This window comes from Macaca fascicularis, chromosome 1, assembly GCF_037993035.2.
Source record: "Macaca fascicularis isolate 582-1 chromosome 1, T2T-MFA8v1.1".
In the NCBI taxonomy this organism is placed as follows: Eukaryota; Metazoa; Chordata; class Mammalia; order Primates; family Cercopithecidae; genus Macaca; species Macaca fascicularis.
This window is the reverse complement of record NC_088375.1, coordinates 113,776,765-113,798,432: the sequence shown is the minus strand read 5'-3', so window position 1 is coordinate 113,798,432 and position 21,668 is coordinate 113,776,765. Positions and strand designations below refer to the sequence as shown.

Here is a 21,668-nt window from a genome sequence, read left to right as displayed (position 1 = left end):
TCTGCAGGAAGAAAAATATGGCTGTATTCTGCCCGACCCCGCAGGCAGTCAGACCTTATGGTTATCTTTCCTTGTTCCCTGAAAATCGCTGTTCTGTTCTTTTTCAGGGTGCACTAATTTTGTATTGTTCAAACACACATGCTTTACAAACAATTTGTACAGTTAACGCAATCATCACAGGGTCCTGAGGTGACATACATCCTCAGCTTACAAAGATGACGGAATTAAGAGATTAAGACAGGCGTAAGAAATTATAAAAGTATTAATTTGGAGTATAATTAATTAATTATAAAAGTATTAATTAATACTTTTATAAATTATAAAAGTATTAATGGACAATTAATAAATGTCCATGAAATCTTCACAGTTTGTATTCGGAGATTGCAGTAAAGACAGGTGTAAGAAATTATAAAAGTCCTAATTTGGGGAACTAATAAATGCCCTTGAAATCTTCACAATTTATGTTCTGCCACAGCTTCAGCCGGTCCCTCCATTCGGGGTCCCTGACTTCCCGCAACACAAAGCTGGTGTTTTTATCTTAAGCTTTGGATTCAGAAGATCACCATCCTAGACTGGACATTTCCTAGTTAGTTCTCCTAATTAGTAATAAGATCAGGGGTTATAGTCTACATTGGGTCACTTCTAGGATGTTCTCCATTAAACTTTCTCGGGGAGTTTATTGTCTGAAAGAGCCTGGAATTCTGGAGATTTTCTTCTGCCCAATACTTTAAGGCCTCCCAGGGGAGGTTCCAGAACTGATCCAGGATCTGCAGAGTATTGAAGAACCCCTTTAAACATTAACCATTATATATGAATCTGTCAGTTTTTTGTCAGTGTGCATCAGGAATTCTAAGTGCTACCTATGACCTTGTCACTTCATCTTCTTGTCCTCAAAATTCTTCATCCACAAGAGGATGCTGGTAATAGTGACTCAAGATTCAGAAGTGCCACCTACTTTGGTCTTTTTCTTTAGCTCCAGGCAAGTTGCTATTGTGGCCCTACTTCCAGTGACTTCAGAATTTCCTCAAAATAAGTTTTCTGACTTGTAACCAGAAGGAGGTTATCAGTTCAGTTTTTAAACACGGAAATAACTTCTAGTCTCTATTTGGCTTTTAACAGATACGTCAGTATGTTGTACAGGTGATCTTCTCTGTGACATTTGCATTTTCTTGCACCATGTTTGAGCTCATCATCTTTGAAATCTTAGGAGTATTGAATAGCAGGTGAGTAAGAGTACGAATAACTCCTCTTGAAGAGTTCTGTGCTACATTCTTTACGGTGGAAAAGCTATCTGGATCTCATAACTGAGATAAAAAAGAAACACTGTGTTAATAATTTAGTCTCAGTAACTACAATGATCATAGCAGATATGGGTCACAGCCACCTAGTAGCTGGTTTGACAAAGATTATGAGAAACCAGGAAAGAAAAGATCTGACCATTAACTCTGAAAAACTCATTGGAGTGAGGCTGTGAAGCCGCAGACGAGGCTTCACTCCTAGAAGCTTTATTTTTCCGGGACTGCTCGCTGACTGAATCCCAGTAACAGCCCTTCACATTGTTCTGCTGATTGAAAATCTCTACCTGAAAAGGTTAGAATTCCTCAGAGATACTTAATGATCTCTCTGAAGACTGAGCTCCAGTTCTTACTTAACTTAGTTACTTTTATTGATTTTACAGTCATGGTCAAGTTTGGTTGAATTTAAAGTGTTTCTTAAAACACTTTTTAAAAGTAACTCTTTACTCCCTTCCGAATAATAGACCTGTTAGTTTATTAGACAGTCTATCCGAAATATTTCTTGCTTGTTAATCTGCAAGCTTGAGAATTTTTTTAGCGGCATTTATGTGTAGGGTTCAACTATGCTATGCAGGCTTTGTTGTACTTTTTTATCACTACCTGGAAAAACCTTTAAGAGTAAAGTAGTCTTTCACTCTAAAGTTAGGACTCAGCACCAAGGTAAGTTCATTATAGACCCCTGACACTTGAGACTTGTAGAGAGACTGTACTCTCAAATCCTTTGATAATCAGAGTTGAAAACAAAATTTGAATTAAAAAGAAAAACTTACTGTACAAATGGTTAATCACAAAACATTGAAAGGTTAAAAAAAGAGAGAGGGGCTAGACACAGTGGCTTACGCCTATAATCCCAGCACTTTGGGAGGCTGAGGCAGGAGGATCGCTTAAGTGCAGAGGTTCAAGGCCAGCCTGGGCAACAAAGTGAGACCCTGTCTCTACAAAAAAATTTTTAAAAATTAGCAGAGGGTAGTAGTACACACCTATAGTCCCAGCTACACTAGATGCTGAAGCAGGAGGATCCCTTGAGCCCAGGAGTTTGAGAATGTGCAGTGAGCTGTGATCACTGGATAAGACAGTGAGACCCCATCTCTTAAAAAAAAAAGAGTGAGACAGAGAGAATCAGAGTTGATAATAATGGTCTCTTGATAGAACAATGAATAACATGTATTATGGTAAAATAGAAGTATGTTCTGATTCTCCTACTTTTAAACTTTAATAATCCAAACCTTTTTTTGGATGAGCTAGATATAGATCCTATGACTATACAGAATAGACAAGTATTATTTTACATAATGGTTATTAAATTTTATTATCACAACCTGCATCTTTCACTGCTATTTAAGCAGGGGTTGGCAGACTTTCTTCTGTAAAGGGACAGATAGTAAATATTTTAGGCTTCTGTGGACCAGAAGGTTTCTATTGCAACTACTCAGCCCTGCTGTTGTAGAGCAAAAGTAGTCATAGGCAATATATAAACAAACGAGCATGACCATGCTGTAATAAAACTTAATTTGTAAAAGCAGGTGGCTGCCAGGCCATAGTTTGCCAACTACTCATCTAAATATAGATACAGAGGATTCAGTTATTCTAAAGCTATAGTTTTGTTTTTGGTAGATGATGTCCCCCAACTTTTAACTTATAGTTAATAACCCATATAGTAAGAAACATCAGTCATACTGTGGTGTATATTTCTTAAATTTCTTAGTTAGTTAAAGAGAATAAGAAGTAGCATTGCTGAAATCTGGTTCTTCTTTGTGTGTTATATAGAGGATTGGGTTTGTTCAGTCTGAGACATGTCTTCAGTTATACCTGTTTTTTCATGCTAGTGTTTCACCCAATTATGGAACACAAATGTGAACCTTGATGATGTAGTATAACTGTCCATTGACTGGACTCAGAATCGTTTTGAAAAGAAAATCTTGGCCAGAATATTCCTTTGACTCGCCTTTGAGCAGAGATTGTATGACTTCCTATCCAAATGTGTAATCTTGTTGGGATCCTTAATTTTTTCAAGAGAATATCACTTTACTCTCAGCTCAAAAGATTAAATATAGATTTAATCTATATTTAAATAGTTAAAACATGTGCTTCACTTTTAATAGGCAGTCCGTACTGCCAATTAAAGTTGCACTTGTTATTTCAAACCCACTGCCTCCCAGAATCTTTCAAAAGCTCAGCTGAAATACTATGTAGAATTGCCTGGAGGATGCCCAGCTTGTTTCCTTCTCTAAATGCTCTAAAGTAGGTTAACCTAGAGGAGCGAAAAGCTGTCAACGTATCTAGTCTAAATGGTATTCATTCCCTATAGGGTAGCTTTTACTGAATGGCTCTTTGTTTTGTGATGCCTGCCATCTGTACTAAGGAAGGAACAGTTAGAAACAGCCCTCTGAAACTGATATTTCTCTTGAAAGGATGTTGTTGAAGACACTGTTAATTGCCTTTGCATTTTCTTCTTTATGAAATCTTTGAAGAAATTTCATTGTAATCTTGGTAATAATTCAGTAACAATAAATGATAATTATGCTTCTTTTGAGAAATTAATTTGTTATTTTCTTGCAGACACAATGATTTTATCTAACTGATCAAATTTTTTATTTCACATTGACCATTAGAAAACTTAAAGCTAGGCCGGGCGCGGTGGCTCAAGCCTGTAATCCCAGCACTTTGGGAGGCCGAGGCGGGCGGATCACAAGGTCAGGAGATCGAGACCACAGTGAAACCCCGTCTCTACTAAAACTACAAAAAATTAGCCGGGCGCGGTGGCGGGCGCCTGTAGTCCCAGCTACTCAGGAGGCTGAGGCAGGAGAATGGCGGGAACCCGGGAGGCGGAGCTTGCAGTGAGCCGAGATCGCGCCACTGCACTCCAGCCTGGGCAACAGCGTGAGACTCCGTCTCAAAAAAAAAAAAAAAAAAAAAAAAAAAAAGAAAACTTAAAGCTAAATTTATGACCTACCTATAGCAACTTTCTAGAATTCTATTTTATAATAGCCACCAGGCTTGGCCCAATATTTTACCTATCTCTTACCATTGTTGTTCATATTTCCTTATAGTTCATTTCATCATCCTGTATTTTATTTATTTTGTAAGCCATTTAACACTTATGCCTTTTTTGAAACAAGGCCTAAGTAAATTTAAAATCAGTAAATACAAAAGACACCATCAAGAAAGTGAACAGGCCGGGCGCGGTGGCTCAAGCCTGTAATCCCAGCACTTTGGGAGGCCGAGATGGGCGGATCACGAGGTCAGGAGATCGAGACCATCCTGGCTAACACAATGAAACCCCGTCTCTACTAAAAATACAAAAAAATTAGCCGGGCGAGGTGGCGGGCGCCTGTAGTCCCAGCTACTCGGGAGGCTGAGGCAGGAGAATGGCATAAACCCGGGACGTGGAGCTTGCAGTGAGCCGAGATAGCGCCACTGCACTCCAGCCTGGGCGACAGAGCGAGACTCCGTCTCAAAAAAAAAAAAAAAAAAAAGAAAGTGAACAAACATTCCAAGAACAAGAAAACATTTTTATAAATTGCCTGTCTGATAATGGACTGGAACTTGTATCTAAAATACACAAAGAATTCTTACAGTTTAATAATATAATACAATTTAAAAATGAATAAAGGATCTGAATAGGCATTTCTCCAAAGATGATATAGAAATGGCCAGTAAGCACATATAAATAGATGCCCAGTACCATTAACCATCAAGGAAATGCAAATCAAAACCACAGTGAGATACCACTTCACACACACTAAAATGGCTATAACAAAAAAAAAGACAATAACAAGTGTTGGCGAGGCTGAGGAGAAATTGGAACTCTCATACGCTCCTGAGGAAAATGTAAAATGATGCAGCCACATTGGGAAACAGTGGGAGTACCTCAAAAGATTAAATATAGATTTATCATATGACCCAACAATTCCACTCCATTTTTACCTAAAGAGAAATGAAAACATACGTCCACACCAAAATGTATACACACACATTCATAGCATCTCTATTTATAATAGCCAAAAACCCAATGTCTTCAATTAATAAATCCAGAAACAAAATATAATATATCCATATAATGGGATGAATATTGTTCAGCCATAAAAGGAATTATTGATAGATACTACAACATATCAATTATTGATAGATACTTGCAAACATTATGGTAAGTAAAAGAAGCCAGTCATAAAAGATTATGTATTGGTGGTTTTCTAGAAACAGAAAGTATATTGGTGGTTTCCTAGAGCTGAGGAGGTTAGGGAGAAAAGGAGTGACTGCTAATGGGTACAGGATTTCTTTATGGCCTAATGAAAATGTTCTAAAATTGATTGAGGTGATGGTTGCACAGCTCTGAGTATATGAAAACCATTGAATTGTACACTTTAAATGGGTAAATTATATCTCATTAAAACTGTTATAAAAATTGCTAACAAAAAGTTTTAACAAAATACATCTTATAAATTAATAAAAGTAATTCATGCAAATCAGGTGTTTATATCAAGAGTACAAAAGAAATATTTTTGAGCCTTTATAGCATTTATTACTGTTAACATTTATTTTCCTTTAATTCTTACATTGGAATAAGATTCCTAGGGGAGAATAAAACAATAGTCATTCTACCAGCAATGTCTTATGTTGATACATGTTAGTGGTATATGTTGCCCATGAATATATCAAAAACATAAACATTCTTATTTTAATATATGAAATTCTTCAGAGGTTAAGATGGTCATATATACCTTTCAGAAATTTGTGTTTTTTAATCTCTACAAATGAGTAGATTTTAAGATTAGGCTGATTAGATAGGATATATTCAATATTGAGTCCAAAGAGCAAAAGACCCTTTGGAAGACTAAAGAGAAAGAAATTTGCTGACCTCCTAGTGACAGTCTTTGACATTTATTTCAGCTCACGTTATTTTCACTGGAAAATGAACCTGTGTGTAATTCTGCTGATCCTGGTTTTCATGGTGCCTTTTTACATTGGCTATTTTATTGTGAGCAACATCCGACTATGTAAGTATTTTGCCCTCTCAGTCAGCACATAGATTGAGATGAGTATTTGAGGGGACTTAGATTGTGAATAGCTTCATTTCTACATTAACTTTCAGTAGCTACCGCTATTTGAGGACACCTCACACACAACATCTTAAAAATAAATATAAAATAAATATTGAATGAATTGGCACAAAGTAAATATTAAGTGAATGATTAGGTTATTTGTTCTGCCACAGCTTTATTTTTCTACCTATTAATAATGTTTCATTTAATTCATCCCACATGTTAAATTCAGCTAAATTTCTCTTACGATGGTAAGGATGCTTTCACTAAAAATTATACTGTTCATCACTCATTTGCCAAGTGAATTAGCAACCAAATATTAATTAGCATTATCTTATATTTTTAAATAGAGCAAGCTCTTTAACCTATATCTGTTTTTCCTAACAGTTTTGTCTCCTCTGTCTCAGTGCATAAACAACGACTGCTTTTTTCCTGTCTCTTATGGCTGACTTTTATGTATTTCTTCTGGAAACTAGGAGATCCCTTTCCCATTCTCAGCCCAAAACATGGTGAGTATATATGGGAGGGCAGAAGAAGGGAGAGAGAAGCTTTGTTTAATTTTCTGATTTCAAAAACATTTAATTAAATTTCTTGGGGAAAAATTTATTTGGGGAAATAATTCATTAATTCATAGGTTCTTGGGATTGGGGAAAAAAAGTTTCTGATTTTGAGGAGGATAGCAAGCTATTTCTCTGAAAAATGTCTGATTTTGAACTACATTTTCTCCTTCTAAGAGATAACTAATGCTGGTTTTGGAACTCACTTCTATCATTCTAAAGTAGGAATTTTTGACCTTCCTTTACTGAATATACTTACTTAAAGGGTATAAGGAAAGAGAACGGTGTCTAACTCATATTGTATATAGAACTACAGGAATATATTTGTATGTGTATTTGGAGGTAAGGTATCAATGAACTTTTATCAGATTTCCGAAGGGGTCTGTGACCCAAAAGGTAAATGGCCACTGTTTAAGGGATGATAAAGATACATTAGGGAAGCATATGTATGTGGGGAAAGGTGACATAAAACGCCCACAATTAGTAGGTAAAGAAAAGCTTTCCAAGAATCGGTGTCTCCCCTCTAACAAAAAAAGTTTATTTTAAAACGAGATTTGGCAGAGCCCTAATTTTTAAGTTAAAATCAATGAACAAAAGTACCTCAGCTAATAAGTCCTTCCAGAACTATTTCAGAAGTATGTATGAGTCTATCTTAAAAAGATTAGAGAGCCCATCTGTAATAAATATATTGCAGCTTTCATGCTAGAACCTTTTCAAAAATATATTTATACCTGTTCATTCATCATCCTGCCATATTATCAGGGTTCTTATTGCAGAAAACAGAATCTACTGTAACTAATTTAAAGCAGAAAGTGATTAATTATACAGTGTCAGGCAATTTATAGACTTTCTAGGAAAGCAGGAATGCAAAGCTTAACTGCTGTATGATGAAGAGAAATACCCAACTATGCCACAATACTAAACTAGAAAACCTCTCTGAAGTCATCACATGCCACTCAGGGTCTATGACATCAGGGACCTCAGTCCCAGCTGTTTGAGCTCCTAAGTGCTATCACCACCCCTACATTGTTCATTTCTGCGTCTGAGGCCTCACATGGGCCTGGTTTTTTGGTGAAACCTAGGTAACATTTAGAACCTTAGCCTCAAGGAAGTCTGAGAAGGAGCATTTGGCTTTCTAAACTCTGTAGTACCAAAACAAATGCTAGAAAAGGATATTGGAATTAATGTTGAATGAGCCAGTGTCTATTATAGAATCTGCCATACCTCCCACACACCCTTCTATCTATACTCATTGCCTATAGCAGGAATTTCGGGAGAGAGAGGTTATGAGACTCCTGCAGTAAGGTCAGAGGAGATAGGCAGTTTTGAAAAGCATATGCAGTACCAAATAAATAGTTGTATATTTTTAAAATAAGAATAACTGTTTCAAGATTTCAAATAATGTTAAAGGCCAGAAAACTTAACATAACACCAGCCTACCAAAAACATTCAAACTCTTAGGTGGCGTATGAGACCTTTCATGACCTGGCTACTGCTCTCTATACATGTTGCATTCTCCAGTCCTATGAAGTTATTTCAAGTTTATTTATTTATTTTCTTTTTGAGACAGGTCTCACTCTTATTCAGGCCCGAGTGCAGTGGTGTGATCTTGGCTCACTGCAACCTCTGTCTCCCAGGCTCAAGTGATCCTCCCACCTCAGCCTCCTGAGTAACGGGGACTACGGGTGAATGCCACCACACCCGGCTAAGTTTTGTGTTTTTTCGTAGAGATGGGGTTTCTCCACGTTGCTCAGGATGGTCTTGAACTCCTGAGCTCAGGGGATTGACCCACCGTGGCCTCCCAAAATGCTCACAAGTGTGAGCCACCACCCCCAGCCTCAAGTTTCTAGAGCTGTTCTATCAGCCTGGACAATCCTTCACCAACCCTGTCTACCTAGAAAATGCCTATTTATCCTTTCTAGATTCAACTCTTGTCAATTCCTTTAGGAAGATTTTCCTGGCCAGCATTAGGAGATATTAATTGCTCCCAACTCAAGGTATCTATATCATCTATAAAACTTACAATTTCATGTTTCCTTTTCCAACTTCCTCATCAACCTGTGGGCTCCCTGAGATCAGAAAACTACATGTTATTTGTCTTTGTATCCCTAGTGCCTAGTGTGGAACTTAACACATAACGAGTGTTTTAATACATGTTCTTTGAATCAGTGAATGGAAGAAAATTGAGTCTCTCCAATGTGGTAAATGAGTTTACTACTTTAACACTCTGGATAGGAATTTAGGAAACGCTGATGTGATCAGCATGCCTATGTCAATGGTCAGCGAAAGGAAAGACTTGCACTAAAGAGTCCTGGTAGTATAGTTCTCATATAAACCTGTTTCAAAGAAACCCACAGACAGACACATTTATCTGTGATGGTAGAAGTCAGAGAGAAGAGTTACAAAAGGGCCCCAGGGCTGCTGACAAGGCAAACACAGGCTCACATGCAATACAAAGACCTGACTCTGACACCTTTCTCCAGCTTTCTCCTGTGTGCATTCAGCTCACATGACCAGTGCAGCCAGGACACACCAAAGGGAAGATGAAGGCCATTGTATCCATTGTCCTTTAATCCACCCCTTTTTCTAAATTCTGTGGGATGACCCTGAAAAGGACACTGAGAGAGAAAGCTAGGGAGACAGTTTCAGCTTTCTTCTTTCCATCGTACTCCAATAGGCATTACAGTTTTATGACTGAATATTCAGGTATCTTAATTTACTTAACCCTCTAAGATAAGTAAGGAGGAAGAAAAGTTAAGATGGTAGCCAAGAAGCAACCAGCCTTACACTACCTTCCTAGAGCTTTCCCAGGACTGTCCCAACAACCACTGTAGTTGTTTATTGCTGTGGAGACCACCCAAAAAATGGGCTGGGCAGGTTGGCTCACCCCTATAATCCCAGCACTTTGGGAGGCCAAGGCAGGGAGATCACTTGAGGCCAGGAGTTAGAGACCAGCCTGGCCAACATGGCAAAACCCCATCCCTACTAAAAATACAAAAATTAGCCAGGCCTGGTGACGCATGCCTGTAATCCCAGCTACTCCCCGGAGGCTGGAGACACAAGAATTGCTTGAACCCAGGAGGCTGAGGTTGCAGTGAGCTGAGATCATGCCACTGCCCTGCAGCCTGGGCAACAGAACGAGACTCAAAAAAAAAAAATCCATAAAAGTACTTCTTGTGTGGTGCCTGAACCTTGGAATGTCTTTAGTGGGAAAGAGTCAGAGAGATTACAAAAGACTGTAAGGAATCTGTGTGAGCAGGTGGCAAAGGTGAAATGGTCTTCTGCTAGTCTCCTTATTCATCTGACTTTCCATGTATTCACTGGTAAATGGGGATAATGATGACTGACTCCTACTTCATAGAAATGCTGAGATTTAAGTAAATAGTATCTACAAAGTACTTTAAATCATAAAAAGATGTAATAAAAGGACAAAGACATCATGTTAAAAGGAATAAAGGTAAAGTGGGGAATTTGTTCATTTTTTCTTATTTAATAACCCATATTAATCCCTTGGATTTTTTTATGTTATTGAGTGATGTTATAGTCAACAAACATTTGTTGAACACCTTCTATGTGCCAGGCAGTAAGGAAAACAAAGATCAATAAGACATGATGTCTTCTTGTAAAGGGGTTGCAAATTCAAGAGGTATATAGCAAGTAGAATCAACAGAATTTAGGTGAGGATTTCTTCGTTCATTTAGCATTACACAAATATTTATTGAGCATCTACTTTATATAAATTAAGCATTGGAAATAAACCACAAACAAAACAAACTTGGTTTCTGCCCCCCTGAAATTTACAGTCTTGTGGGTGAAACTAGACAGTAAAGAGGTAAATATATAAATAAATGATCATTGTCATCAAGGAGCAAACAGGTTGCTATGATAGAGAAAAATGCAGATAATGTAGTATAAGTAGTTAGATCCACCCTTTCTGAGACAGTGATATTTAAGCTGAGATTTAAAGGACAAGACCAAAGGAAGACCCACCAAGAATGCACAAGAGACATCACATAAAGCCCTGAGGCAGAAAGACCTTGGTATATTCAAGGAAAGGTGAATGGAGAGTAATCGTATAGTGCATAGATTTTATTATTATGGTGATTGTGTCATTTTCTAAGATAATGCAGAAGAAGAAACAAGTTGAGGGGAAAGATAATTTTAGTTTGGTATATGCTGAATTTGAGTTACCCATGCATATCCAGGTGATGTTAAATAAGCAATTGGATGTACAAATCAGGAGCTTAGGGAAAAAGTATACATGTATCAGTCCTCATAGAGATGACTCCAGGAATCTAAACAACTAGAAATCATCAACTAAATGCCATTAGGTGAAGCTGGGGAAGTTGGTGAGATCACCCAACCAAAAAATGTGTATACTGAAATGAAAGAGAGAATTCTGGTCCATACAGAGCAAGAAGTGACTGAGAAAAAGCAGTTAGAACAGTGAAAGGGTAATCCTTGAGAAATGATGTTGTGGAAGCCAAGAAGATAAAATAATTTTAAACAAAAATGATTCAGTGTCATAAAAGAGCCAATAAAACAAGGATTGGAAAATGTTGAATTTTGCAACCAGGAGAAAACTTATTACCAAAGTGTTGTCGTGGTTAAAGCCCAGACTCTGGAGCTAGACTGCACTTGAAACCTGACTCTGCCCCTTTTATCTGTGTGGCCTTGACTAAGTTACTTAACCTCTTTGTGCCTCCATTTCTTCATCTGTAAAATTAGGTTTTCAATAATATCTACCTCGTAGGATTGTTATGAGGGTTAAATGAATTAGAACATGTGAAGTGCTTAGAACAGTGCCTAGTCATAGCATGTGCTTGATGCATATTACCTATTATATTGCCATTACAATTATTAGTGAAAGTGATTTCATTCAATGTAGAAGAATGGGAAGAAAGCTGGATTGCAGTCAGTTAAGGAATGAACTGGAGGTGAAGAAAAGGTGACAATAACTAGAAACTTCTCTTAAGAAGCCTGGCTATTAAGGAAGAAATAGATGGGGATTGGTAACTAGAGGTAAACTCAAAGCCAAGAACAGAATTTCTCTTAGAAAAGAGACTTGAAACTAAAGAGAAAGAACTAGCAAAGAAGGAAATATTGAATATACAAGAGAGAGGAGATAGATGATGGAACAAGACTCTGAAAGAGGTGGAAGGGATTGAATACAATCAAAAGTATGGTGACTTCTAGTTCCAAGATGGTGGCGTAGGAGCAAGCTGGCTTCACTTACCCCCATGACAGAAAACCAAAAACAAATAGCACCAAGATTATCACCAGCAATATCCCAGAACTCACATAAAAGGATGAGACAGTTCCCAGGGCCCAGAGAAAATCAGAAGCAGAAGTGGAGAAGTCAACTTTGGATGCTACTTTGTTCTGAAGGAGACAAGCTGGGAGGATGATTGCAGATGTATATTCAATGTTATAAAAGAGCCAATAAAACAAGAATTGGAAAATGTTGAATTTGGCAACCAGGAGAAAATTTATGACCATAGTGTAGAGTGAAGGTAGTTTGTAGTAGAGTGAAGGTAGTTTATGTCTAATAGCTTATGTCTTTTATAATAAGGACATTGGCAAAGGAGAAGGACAAAGGTAGGAAAAATAAAGAGTAACTGACAAAGACAATGGAGAGAGATGGCTGACCAAGGGCAAGATAAGGATTAGTCAGTAGTGTGAGAGCTCTCTTAGGACCGGAGACCATACATTTGTAATGGCTCCAAAATCAATATGCATTCTAGCAATTTTAGGCAGCAAAACATGGGCACAGGGAAGGCAGAGTGTTAGACCGATCCAGAGTTGGGAATTTGTAGGATTAGTGCTTCAAAAGGAAGATTGTAGGAGATTGAGGCTCCTGGTGAGAGAATTTGAAGCCAGCAAGCCTGGAGTCCAAGCTAGGTGAAGAATGGAGAAGCAGTGCACTGACCTCTGCAACGAGTGTAGTGGAAATAAAGGAGAAAGAGAACTTGAAGACTAGGAAGGGAGGCCAGTAGTCAGAAAAGAATATTGGAATTTTCGGTTTTGAAGCTGACAGAATTCCTGAATTACAGCTCTGGCATTTGACCATAGGAGTGGATGGCTGAAGTGAATTCTATCCTAGAAATAAAAGTGAAAACCAACTAAAACCATTCTTTTTCTGCAACGCCAAACTTACTGAGTTATTCTTCAGCATTGCTTTCTCTCATTTATCCCAAATACATCAACCAGCAGTATTTATTTTCACTGCTAAGTTGATTTTCAGCATTCTCAAGTGATGTGAAACAATTGATTAATTAGGATACGATTTATAATCTAACAATGATGTGTTTGCCTTTGAATTATTCATCTATAAGTGTAGCTCATTTATTAGATGAATTCTGTGTTTATTGGATGCAAAAAAGAATAAGACAAAAGCAAGAGAGTATCACCTTAGGGGAAATACATATATATCAAAGATAACTAGCACCAAGTATTTCCTGCTATTTATACTTTTCCAGCAGATTTACATGTCTAGTTTTTTTTGCCGATGCTTTTACTAAAAGTACTTTGCTTTGTTAGCATTCATGCTACCAAAAGTAAACAGTCAATGATTGTTATTTGTAATTATTGTTGTTATTATTTTACTGTTATCACCCAATAAAAGAGATCACTCTGAAGATATGGGACAAGAGGAAAATCAGTAAACTTTTAGTATATTTATTATACTCTATTATCTATATTTATATACTATATATATTATACTCTATATACTATAGTATATTATACTCTTTATTATCATCTACACATTAATAATTAAAAGTTGGCTTGTATGAGTTAGTTATGTGTAATGGTTAATGTTTTCAGTAATGTTTCCTTTTGCAGTACAGATGAGAGCCATTTTATCTGTGTTACCTGGGATTAATGTGCCTTGATGTTTTCAGGGATCTTATCCATAGAACAGCTCATCAGCCGGGTTGGTGTGATTGGAGTGACTCTCATGGCCCTCCTTTCTGGATTTGGTGCTGTCAACTGCCCATACACTTACATGTCTTACTTCCTCAGGTAACAGAGCGCTTTGCATCCTTTCTTTTTTGCCCCATTACTTCTTGAATACATATGTCATATTATGCCACCATCTTTAAGATTATATATTAGATCTATGACACTGCCTTTTTATTTTTCTCTTTCTCTGTCCCTATGGGCATTGACCTGGAAATCTTTCTAAATAAGTCTTATCACTTGTACTGCTTGCCTTTGCTATTTGTCCTACATTCATTTATATTTTAAATGGCAAATTTCTTTTTTTTTTTTTTAATTTATTTATTATTATTATACTTTAAGTTGTAGGGTACATGTGCATAACGTGCAGGTTTGTTACATATGTATACTTGTGCCATGTTGGTGTGCTGCACCCATCAACTCATCATTTACATCAGGTATAACTCCCAATGCAATCTCTCCCCCCTCCCCCCTCCCCATGATAGGCCCCTGTGTGTGATGTTCCCCTTCCTGAGTCCAAGTGATCTCATTGTTCAGTTCCCACCTATGAGTGAGAACATGCGGTGTTTGGTTTTCTGTTCTTGTGATAGTTTGCTAAGAATGATGGTTAAATTAAATGGCAAATTTCAATCTGACACTCCCCTCCCACTTTTTAAAGGCACATTTCTAGTGACCAGCAGTATAAACCAACCCCAACTTCAGCAGTTTAGTTCCTCCTAGAAGTATTAATAGAACAGTAGAAGACAATGCCAAGTTAAAAGTGTGCTTAAACATACATCCTAAATGTCACTGAGCTGAGATCACGCCACTGCACTCCAGCCTTGGTGACAGAGCAAGACTCTTTCATAAATAAATGACGAGTTGATGGGTGCAGCAAACCACCATGGCACGTGTATACCTATGTAACAAACCTGCACGTTTTACACATGTATCCCAGAACTTAAAGCATAATAAAAAATAAAATAAAAATATTTAAATATATATATATAAAAATGTCACTGGATCAAAGCTAAGAAAAACTGTAAGAGAGCTGGGTAAATTCCATTTCTCTGAGATGCCAGAGGATTAGCTGTAAGAAATGAGAGCAAAAGCATTTTAGTTTATTATGGTTATTTTACTATTTTCTAGAAAAAAGTAGTGGGCAAAGTTAAAGTCTGTGTATCTCTCCAGATACAGTATCATGCCCAAGAGTGGAATCCCAAAACATTTCGCTAGCAGTTTGTGCTTTTTGTAGGAACGTGACTGACACAGATATTCTAGCCCTGGAACGGCGACTGCTCCAAACCATGGATATGATCGTAAGCAAAAAGAAAAGGTAAGATATCAACACTGTAAAACATCTGGACTCTGTTACAATTTCTCAACAAGAAAATTTGACTATGAATTGGTGCTGGCAGGGAATTTTATCTTATTCATTTTTATTATAAGGTAAAGTACTATCAAAGATTTAGTGTTGGCCGGACACAGTGGCTCACACCTGTGATCCCAGCACTTTGGGAGGCCAAGACGGAGGATCACTTGAGCCCAGAAGTTCAAGATTAGCCTGGGTAACATAGTGAGACACCATCCCTTTAAAATAACAATAATAATAAAATTAAAAATATAAAAAGGTTTTTTAAAAAGATTGTGTTTTGTGTGAAAGAAAATTCTCAAATTCAATCTCATTTCTTGAATTTAGATCATTCTTCTTAGATAAATTAGAATTTTTTAAATTTTTTAAATTATAAATTGACAAATTATAGTTGTGTATATTTGTGGCATACAAAGCGGAATAATTAAATCAAGCTAATTAACATATCCGTTCACATGCTTATTTTTTTGTGGTGAAAACATTTGAAATTTACTCTTACTGATTTTGAAATGTACAATACTTTATTATTTATTATATTCATCATGCTGTACAGTATGTCGCAAAGAAAAAAACCCTTATTCCTCCTGTCTAACTGAAGCTTTGTACCCTTTGGCCATCGTCTCTCCATTCCTCCCACCCATCCAGCCTCTGGTAACCATCATTCTACCCTCTGCTTCTGTTGAGTTCATTGTTTTCGATTCCACATATAAGTGAGAACATGCAGTATTTGTCTTTCTGTGTCCAACTCATTTTGCTTAGCATGGTGTTCTCCACTAACAAATTAAAGAATTTCCTTCCTTAAGACTGAATACTATTCTGTTGTCTATATATGCCATATTTTCTTTATCCATTTTTCTGTTGATGGACATATAGATTGATACCATAACTTGGCTATTGTAAATAATACAGCAGTGAACATGGGTGTACATATATCTCTTTGACATTTTACTAATTTCATATCTTTTGGGTAAATACTCAGAAGTGGGATTGCTGGATCATACAGCAATTCCATTTTCAGTTTTTGTAGGAACCTCCACAATGTTTTCCATAGTGGTTGTGCTAATTTACATTTCCACTAACAATGTAATAAGGGTTCCCTTTTCTCAGTGTCCACACCAGCATTCTTTATCTTTTGCCCCTTTGATAATAGTCATTCTGACAGGTACGAGGTGATATCTCATTGTGTCTTAGTTTGCAGTTCCTTAATGGCTAGTATGTTAAACATTATTTGATATATCTATTGGTCATGTGTATGCCTTCTTTTGAGAAATGTCTATTCCGGTTCCTTGCCCATTTAAAAATCAGGTTATTTGTTTTCTTTCTATAGAGTTGTTTGAGGTCCTTATGTATTTTGTATACCAACCCCTTATCAGACATATGGCTTGCAGATATTTTCTTCCAGTCCGTAGGTTGTGTCTTCACTCTGCTAATTGTTTTCTTTGTTGCGCAGAAGCTTTTTATTTTGATGTAATCCCGTTTGTCTATTTTTGCTTTAATTGCCTGCACTTTGGGGATTAAATCTAAAAAGTTATTGTTCAGAGCAATTTGTGTAGTTTTTCCCCTATTTTCTTCTAGTAGTTTTACAGTTTCCCGGCTTAAGTGTTTAGTCCATTTTGAGTTAATTTTTATATATTGAGTGAGATAAGGGTCCAATTTCATTCTTCTGCAGATGGATATTCAGTTTTCCCAACACCGTTTAGTGAAAAGACTATCCTTTTCCCAGTGTGTACATGTGGCACCCTTGTCAAAAATCAATTGACCATACATGTGTGGGTTTATTTCTGGGTTCTCTATTCTGTTCCCTTGGTCAATGAGTCTGTGCTTATGCTCGTATCATGCTGTTTTAATTACTATTGCTTTGTAGTGTAATTTGAAATAAGGTAGTATGATGCCTCCAGCTTTGTTCTTTTGTTCATGATTGCCTTGGCAATTTGGTTTTTTCTGGTTCCATATGCATTTTAGGATTATTTTTTCTATTTCTATGAAAAGTGACTGGAATTTTGATAGAGAGGGATTACATTAAATCTACAGATTGCTTTAGGTACTATGGACATTTTAACAATATTGATGTTCAATGAACATTCCAAAAATGAACCATCCCACTTAAAATAGCTACAAGAAAAAATACTTAGGAATAAATTTAACCAAGGAGGAAGAAAGACCTGGACACTGAAAACTATACAACATTAATAGAAGAAATTGTAGAAGACACAAATAATGGAAAGATAGTCCGTGCTCATGGACTGGTATGTAACTTTTGTATTCGAAGAATGGAATATTGTCTATTGTCCTGAATTTTTTTTTTTTAAAGACATAGTCTCTCTCTGTTGCCCAGGCTGGAGTGCAGTGATGTGATTTCAGCTCACTGCAGCCTCCACCTCCCAGGTTCAAGCAGTTCTCCTGCCTCAGCCTCCCGAGTAGCTGGGATTATAGGCGTGCCACCATACCCAGCTAATTTTTGCATTTTTAGTAGAGACGGGGTTTCACCATGTTGGACCAGACTGATCTCAAACTCTTGACCTCAAGTGATCCACCCGCCTTATCCTCCCAAAGTGCTGGGATTACAGGCGTGAGTCACCACGCCCAGCCTTATTGCCCTGAATTTTTTCTACCTGGGAGGCTGAGGCAGGAGAATTGCTTGAAACTGGGAGGCAGAGGTTGCAGTGAGCCAAGATTGCACCACTGCACTGCAGCCTGGGGGACAGAACGAGACTCTGTCTAAAAAAAAAAGTGAAGTTGTGACCCATGTCAAGTGTGGATGTATACTTTTAAGCCATTTCATACTAATACTGCTAAGGAATTGACTCTGATCTGTACATACTATAGCCCATTTCCCCTATAATGCATTGTCTGGTCAGGATCAGGAATGGTTTGTGGTCCGACAGTAGGTTTTATTAATTTGAGTGGCTCACAGAAGAATCAGCCTCCCAACATGACCCCATTAGCACAGTCCTTTAGCCAGTGGAACTTACAGGGCAGATAGACAGCTAATGTGACAACACTGGGGCCCTTAGGATTCATACAGTGCCCTTGCCATTTACCACAATATAGAAAAACTATTTTTGTTGTTTGCAAGTGGTTTTACAAAATAAAAATTTGTTTATTAAAAAAGAAAAACTGTTTTTGCAAATAGTCATAGTTGGGGAGCAGTAGTGACCAGAAAACCATCTTTTACCTTAACAGTAGAGGGCCATAGTGAGATGACATACAAGAAAAGTAACATTTGTTATGTACAAAAAAGTTAATGGTTTAAAGTGGGAGAAGGAAAGAGGCATATGTCTTCCCGTTTGGAACAGTGGAGGAAAAAATGTTAACCTCTACCTTGAATTAGTTTTTCTAGGATCTCTTTGAAATTTTGTAGGGATTGGGGAAGAAACATATTCACTAGTGAAATTTCAGCACCAGCCACACCCACTGTCAAATGATAATAGAGGAAACTTCCGGAAATGACAGTGGAAAGAATTTAAGCCATTCCTTCTACAGAAAATCATAAAAACTGGAAAAAATGTTAAAAGCAAGTATTTGAAGTCACTGGAAAATGAACAGAGGCAGGTAGAAATTTGAGAAGAGCATCAGGTAACTATTGCAAGTTTATGGCTTTCTTGCCTGGAAGTGCTCCTCAGCCACCACCCACCCTCCCAGCACCCACTCAAGCGTGCAGATTGATAAGAGTTTAAATCAGCTGAGTAACTGAAAATTTAAAGGGGAAATTTTGGAAATGAGGGAAATGCAGAAGGACTAAGATCCAAAAATCTCAGTATAAACCCTTCCCAAATCCCTGTGTCATCATTAAATAATGTATTTCCACGGTAAACACCGAAGAGCCTGAGGGAAAATAGGCAGAAACTGGAAGAGAGTCTACCCTTGATATACTGAACTTCTTAGTGTGATTTGCAAGGTTACTGTGCCTTTGATTGAGTGCATTTTCTGAGCTATGTGCAGGTTGAACACACAGCTTGGATAACAGAAAGTAAAAGCCTTACTGGCTTGAGGTGTCAGAGGGTAGAACTCAGGACTGGCAAAGCAATTGAAAATTTAGGAGAGATCCCTAGAAGCAAAAGATCCACAGAGAGGATAAGCCCTAAAATACGACTATAGAATCTGTCCAGACTACCACTACCCTACACAAGCTCAAGCTCAGTGGAGACTGTCAGGGAGATAGGCTAAAAAAGGAGAAGCTAGAAACCAGGAAACTGAGCAGAAACATTAGCTGCTGCAGGTATGACAGATTTCACAGTTTGAGTCTAAGTAAATTAACTGCTTACTAGTACCAAAAAATTAACAGTTCTCAGAAAAACAAAACAGATTCCAAAGTCACTACAACATATTACCTTCAACTAAAACTTGCTAGACATGTAAAGAAACAAGACTATATAACCAATGTTCAAGATAAAAAGCAGCCAATAGACACTAACTCCAAGTGGATCCAGATTATAGATTTAACAAAGACTTGAAAGTAACCATTACAAATATATTCAAAAAAGTGAAGGAAAGCGTGATACAAGTGAAAAGAGAATCCCAACAGAGAAATGGAAACTTTTAAAAAACAACAAAATAGAAATCCAAAGACTGAGAACTATAGTAACTGAAATAAAAATTTTACTAGGCGGGCTTAACAGGAGAATTGAGATGACAGAAGAATCAGATCAATAAAAATTCAGACTGGGCATGGTGGCTCATACCTGTAATCCCAGCACTTTGGGAGGCCGAGGTGGGTGGATCACCTGAGATTAGGAGTTCGAGACCAGCCTGGCCAACATAGTGAAATGCTGTCTCTACCAAAAATACAAAAATTAGCTGGGCATGGTGGCACGTGCCTGTAGTCACAGCTACTTGGGAAACTGAGGCAGGAGAATCTCTTGAACCCAGGAGGCAGAGGTTGTAGTAAGCCAAGATCAAGCCACTGCACTCCAGCTTGGGCGACAGAGCAAGACTCTGTCTCAAAACATAAAATAAAAAATGAGATAGATTAATAGAAATTATTTAATCTGAAGAATAGAGAGATAAAAGATTGAAGAAAAATGGCCCGGTAATCCCAGCACTTTGGCAGGCCAAGGCAGGCGGATCACTTGAGGTCTGGCCAACATGGTGAAACCCCGTCTGTACCAAAAATTTAAAAATTAGCTGAGCGTGGTGGTAGGAGCCTATAGTCCCAGCTACTCAGGAGGCAGAGGCAGGAGAATGGCTTGAACCTGGGAGGCGGAAGGTGTAGTGAGCTGCAATCTCACTACTGCACCCCACCCCAGGTGACAGAGTGAGACTCTGTCTCAAAAAGAAGAAAAAACAAATATTTTTTTAAAAAAAGATTGAAGAAAAATGAACAAAAGTCTCAGTAGGAGACAATATCAAGCAGTCCAACATTCTTGTGGTCGGAGTTCTAGAAGAAAAGGAAAGGGGCAGAAAAAGTATTTAAAGAAATACCAGCCCAAAACATAAGAAAACTACACCTACGTGTATATATAGTGAAACTGCTAAAAGATAAAAGTAAAGAGAAAATCTTGAAAGCAGCAATGGAAAACAAAAGTAATGGTTATTCAGCAACATTGTAGAATATAAAATAAACATACAAAAATCAATTGTAGTCAGGAGCAGTGGTGCATGCGCCTGACCAGCTACTCAAGAGGCTAAAGCGAGAGAATTGTTTGAGCCCAGGAGTTTGAATGCAGCCTGAGAGCAATATAACAAGACCCCATCTTGAAAATCAAATTTTTTTAAATCAGTTGCCTTTCTATAAGCTAGCAATGGACATGTGGACATCAAATGTTTAAATACACTACTTACAATCACTCACAAAATGAAATACCTAGGTAGAAGTCTAACAAAACATGTATACAGGACTCGTTTGCTGAAAATTACAAAACTAATGAAAAAAATAAAAGAAGATACAAATAAATAGACATACCATGTTAATAGATTGGGAGACTCAACATAGTAATGATGTTAATTCTCCCCAAATTGATATACAAATTTAATGTTATTCATTTCAAAATCCCAGCAAGATTTATTTGTAGATATACACAAAACTATTCTAAAATTTGTACAGAAAGGCAAAATAACTAGAATAGTTAATACAATTTTTAAAAAGAACAATATGAGAGGAATTTGTCTACCTGATCTTAAAACATATTATATAGCTACCATAATCAAGACTGTGGTACTGGTAAACATAGATCAGTGGAACAGAAAAGAGAACCCAGAAATACACATGGCCAGGCACAGTGGCTCACGCCTGTAATCCCAACACTTTGGGAGGCTGAGGCAGGTAGATCACCTGAGGTCAGGAGTTTGAGACCAGCCTGACCAATATGGCGAAACCCCATCTCTACTGAAAATACAAAATATAGCTGGACATGGTGGCATGCACCTGTGGTCCCAGCTTCTTGGGAGGTTGAGACAGGAAAATTGCTTGAATCCAGGAGGTGGAGGTTGCAGTGAGCTGAGATTGCTCCACTGCCCTCCAGCC

General features: G+C 37.5%; 1 protein-coding gene across 5 annotated transcripts in view; it reads left to right on the top strand.

The window, feature by feature from the left end:
- The window catches only part of GPR89A (G protein-coupled receptor 89A), a 56,136-nt gene that overhangs the window by 9,377 nt on the left and 25,091 nt on the right, over window positions 1-21,668 (top strand). For 4 of the 5 annotated variants that reach the window (XR_012415851.1, XR_012415850.1, XM_005542128.4 and 1 more), the window contains exons 3-7: window positions 1,120-1,223; window positions 6,186-6,292; window positions 6,745-6,846; window positions 13,797-13,917; window positions 15,089-15,169. Coding sequence is in view for 3 of the 5 variants with exons in the window: in XM_005542128.4 (XP_005542185.2) it covers window positions 1,120-1,223; window positions 6,186-6,292; window positions 6,745-6,846; window positions 13,797-13,917; window positions 15,089-15,169 (515 nt within the window). In the remaining 2 variants the exon portion in view is untranslated. Of the gene's footprint in view, window positions 1-1,119; window positions 1,224-6,185; window positions 6,293-6,724; window positions 6,847-13,796; window positions 13,918-15,088; window positions 15,170-21,668 lie in introns of all 5 variants that reach the window. The other variant, XM_045383568.2, reaches the window with a different exon arrangement.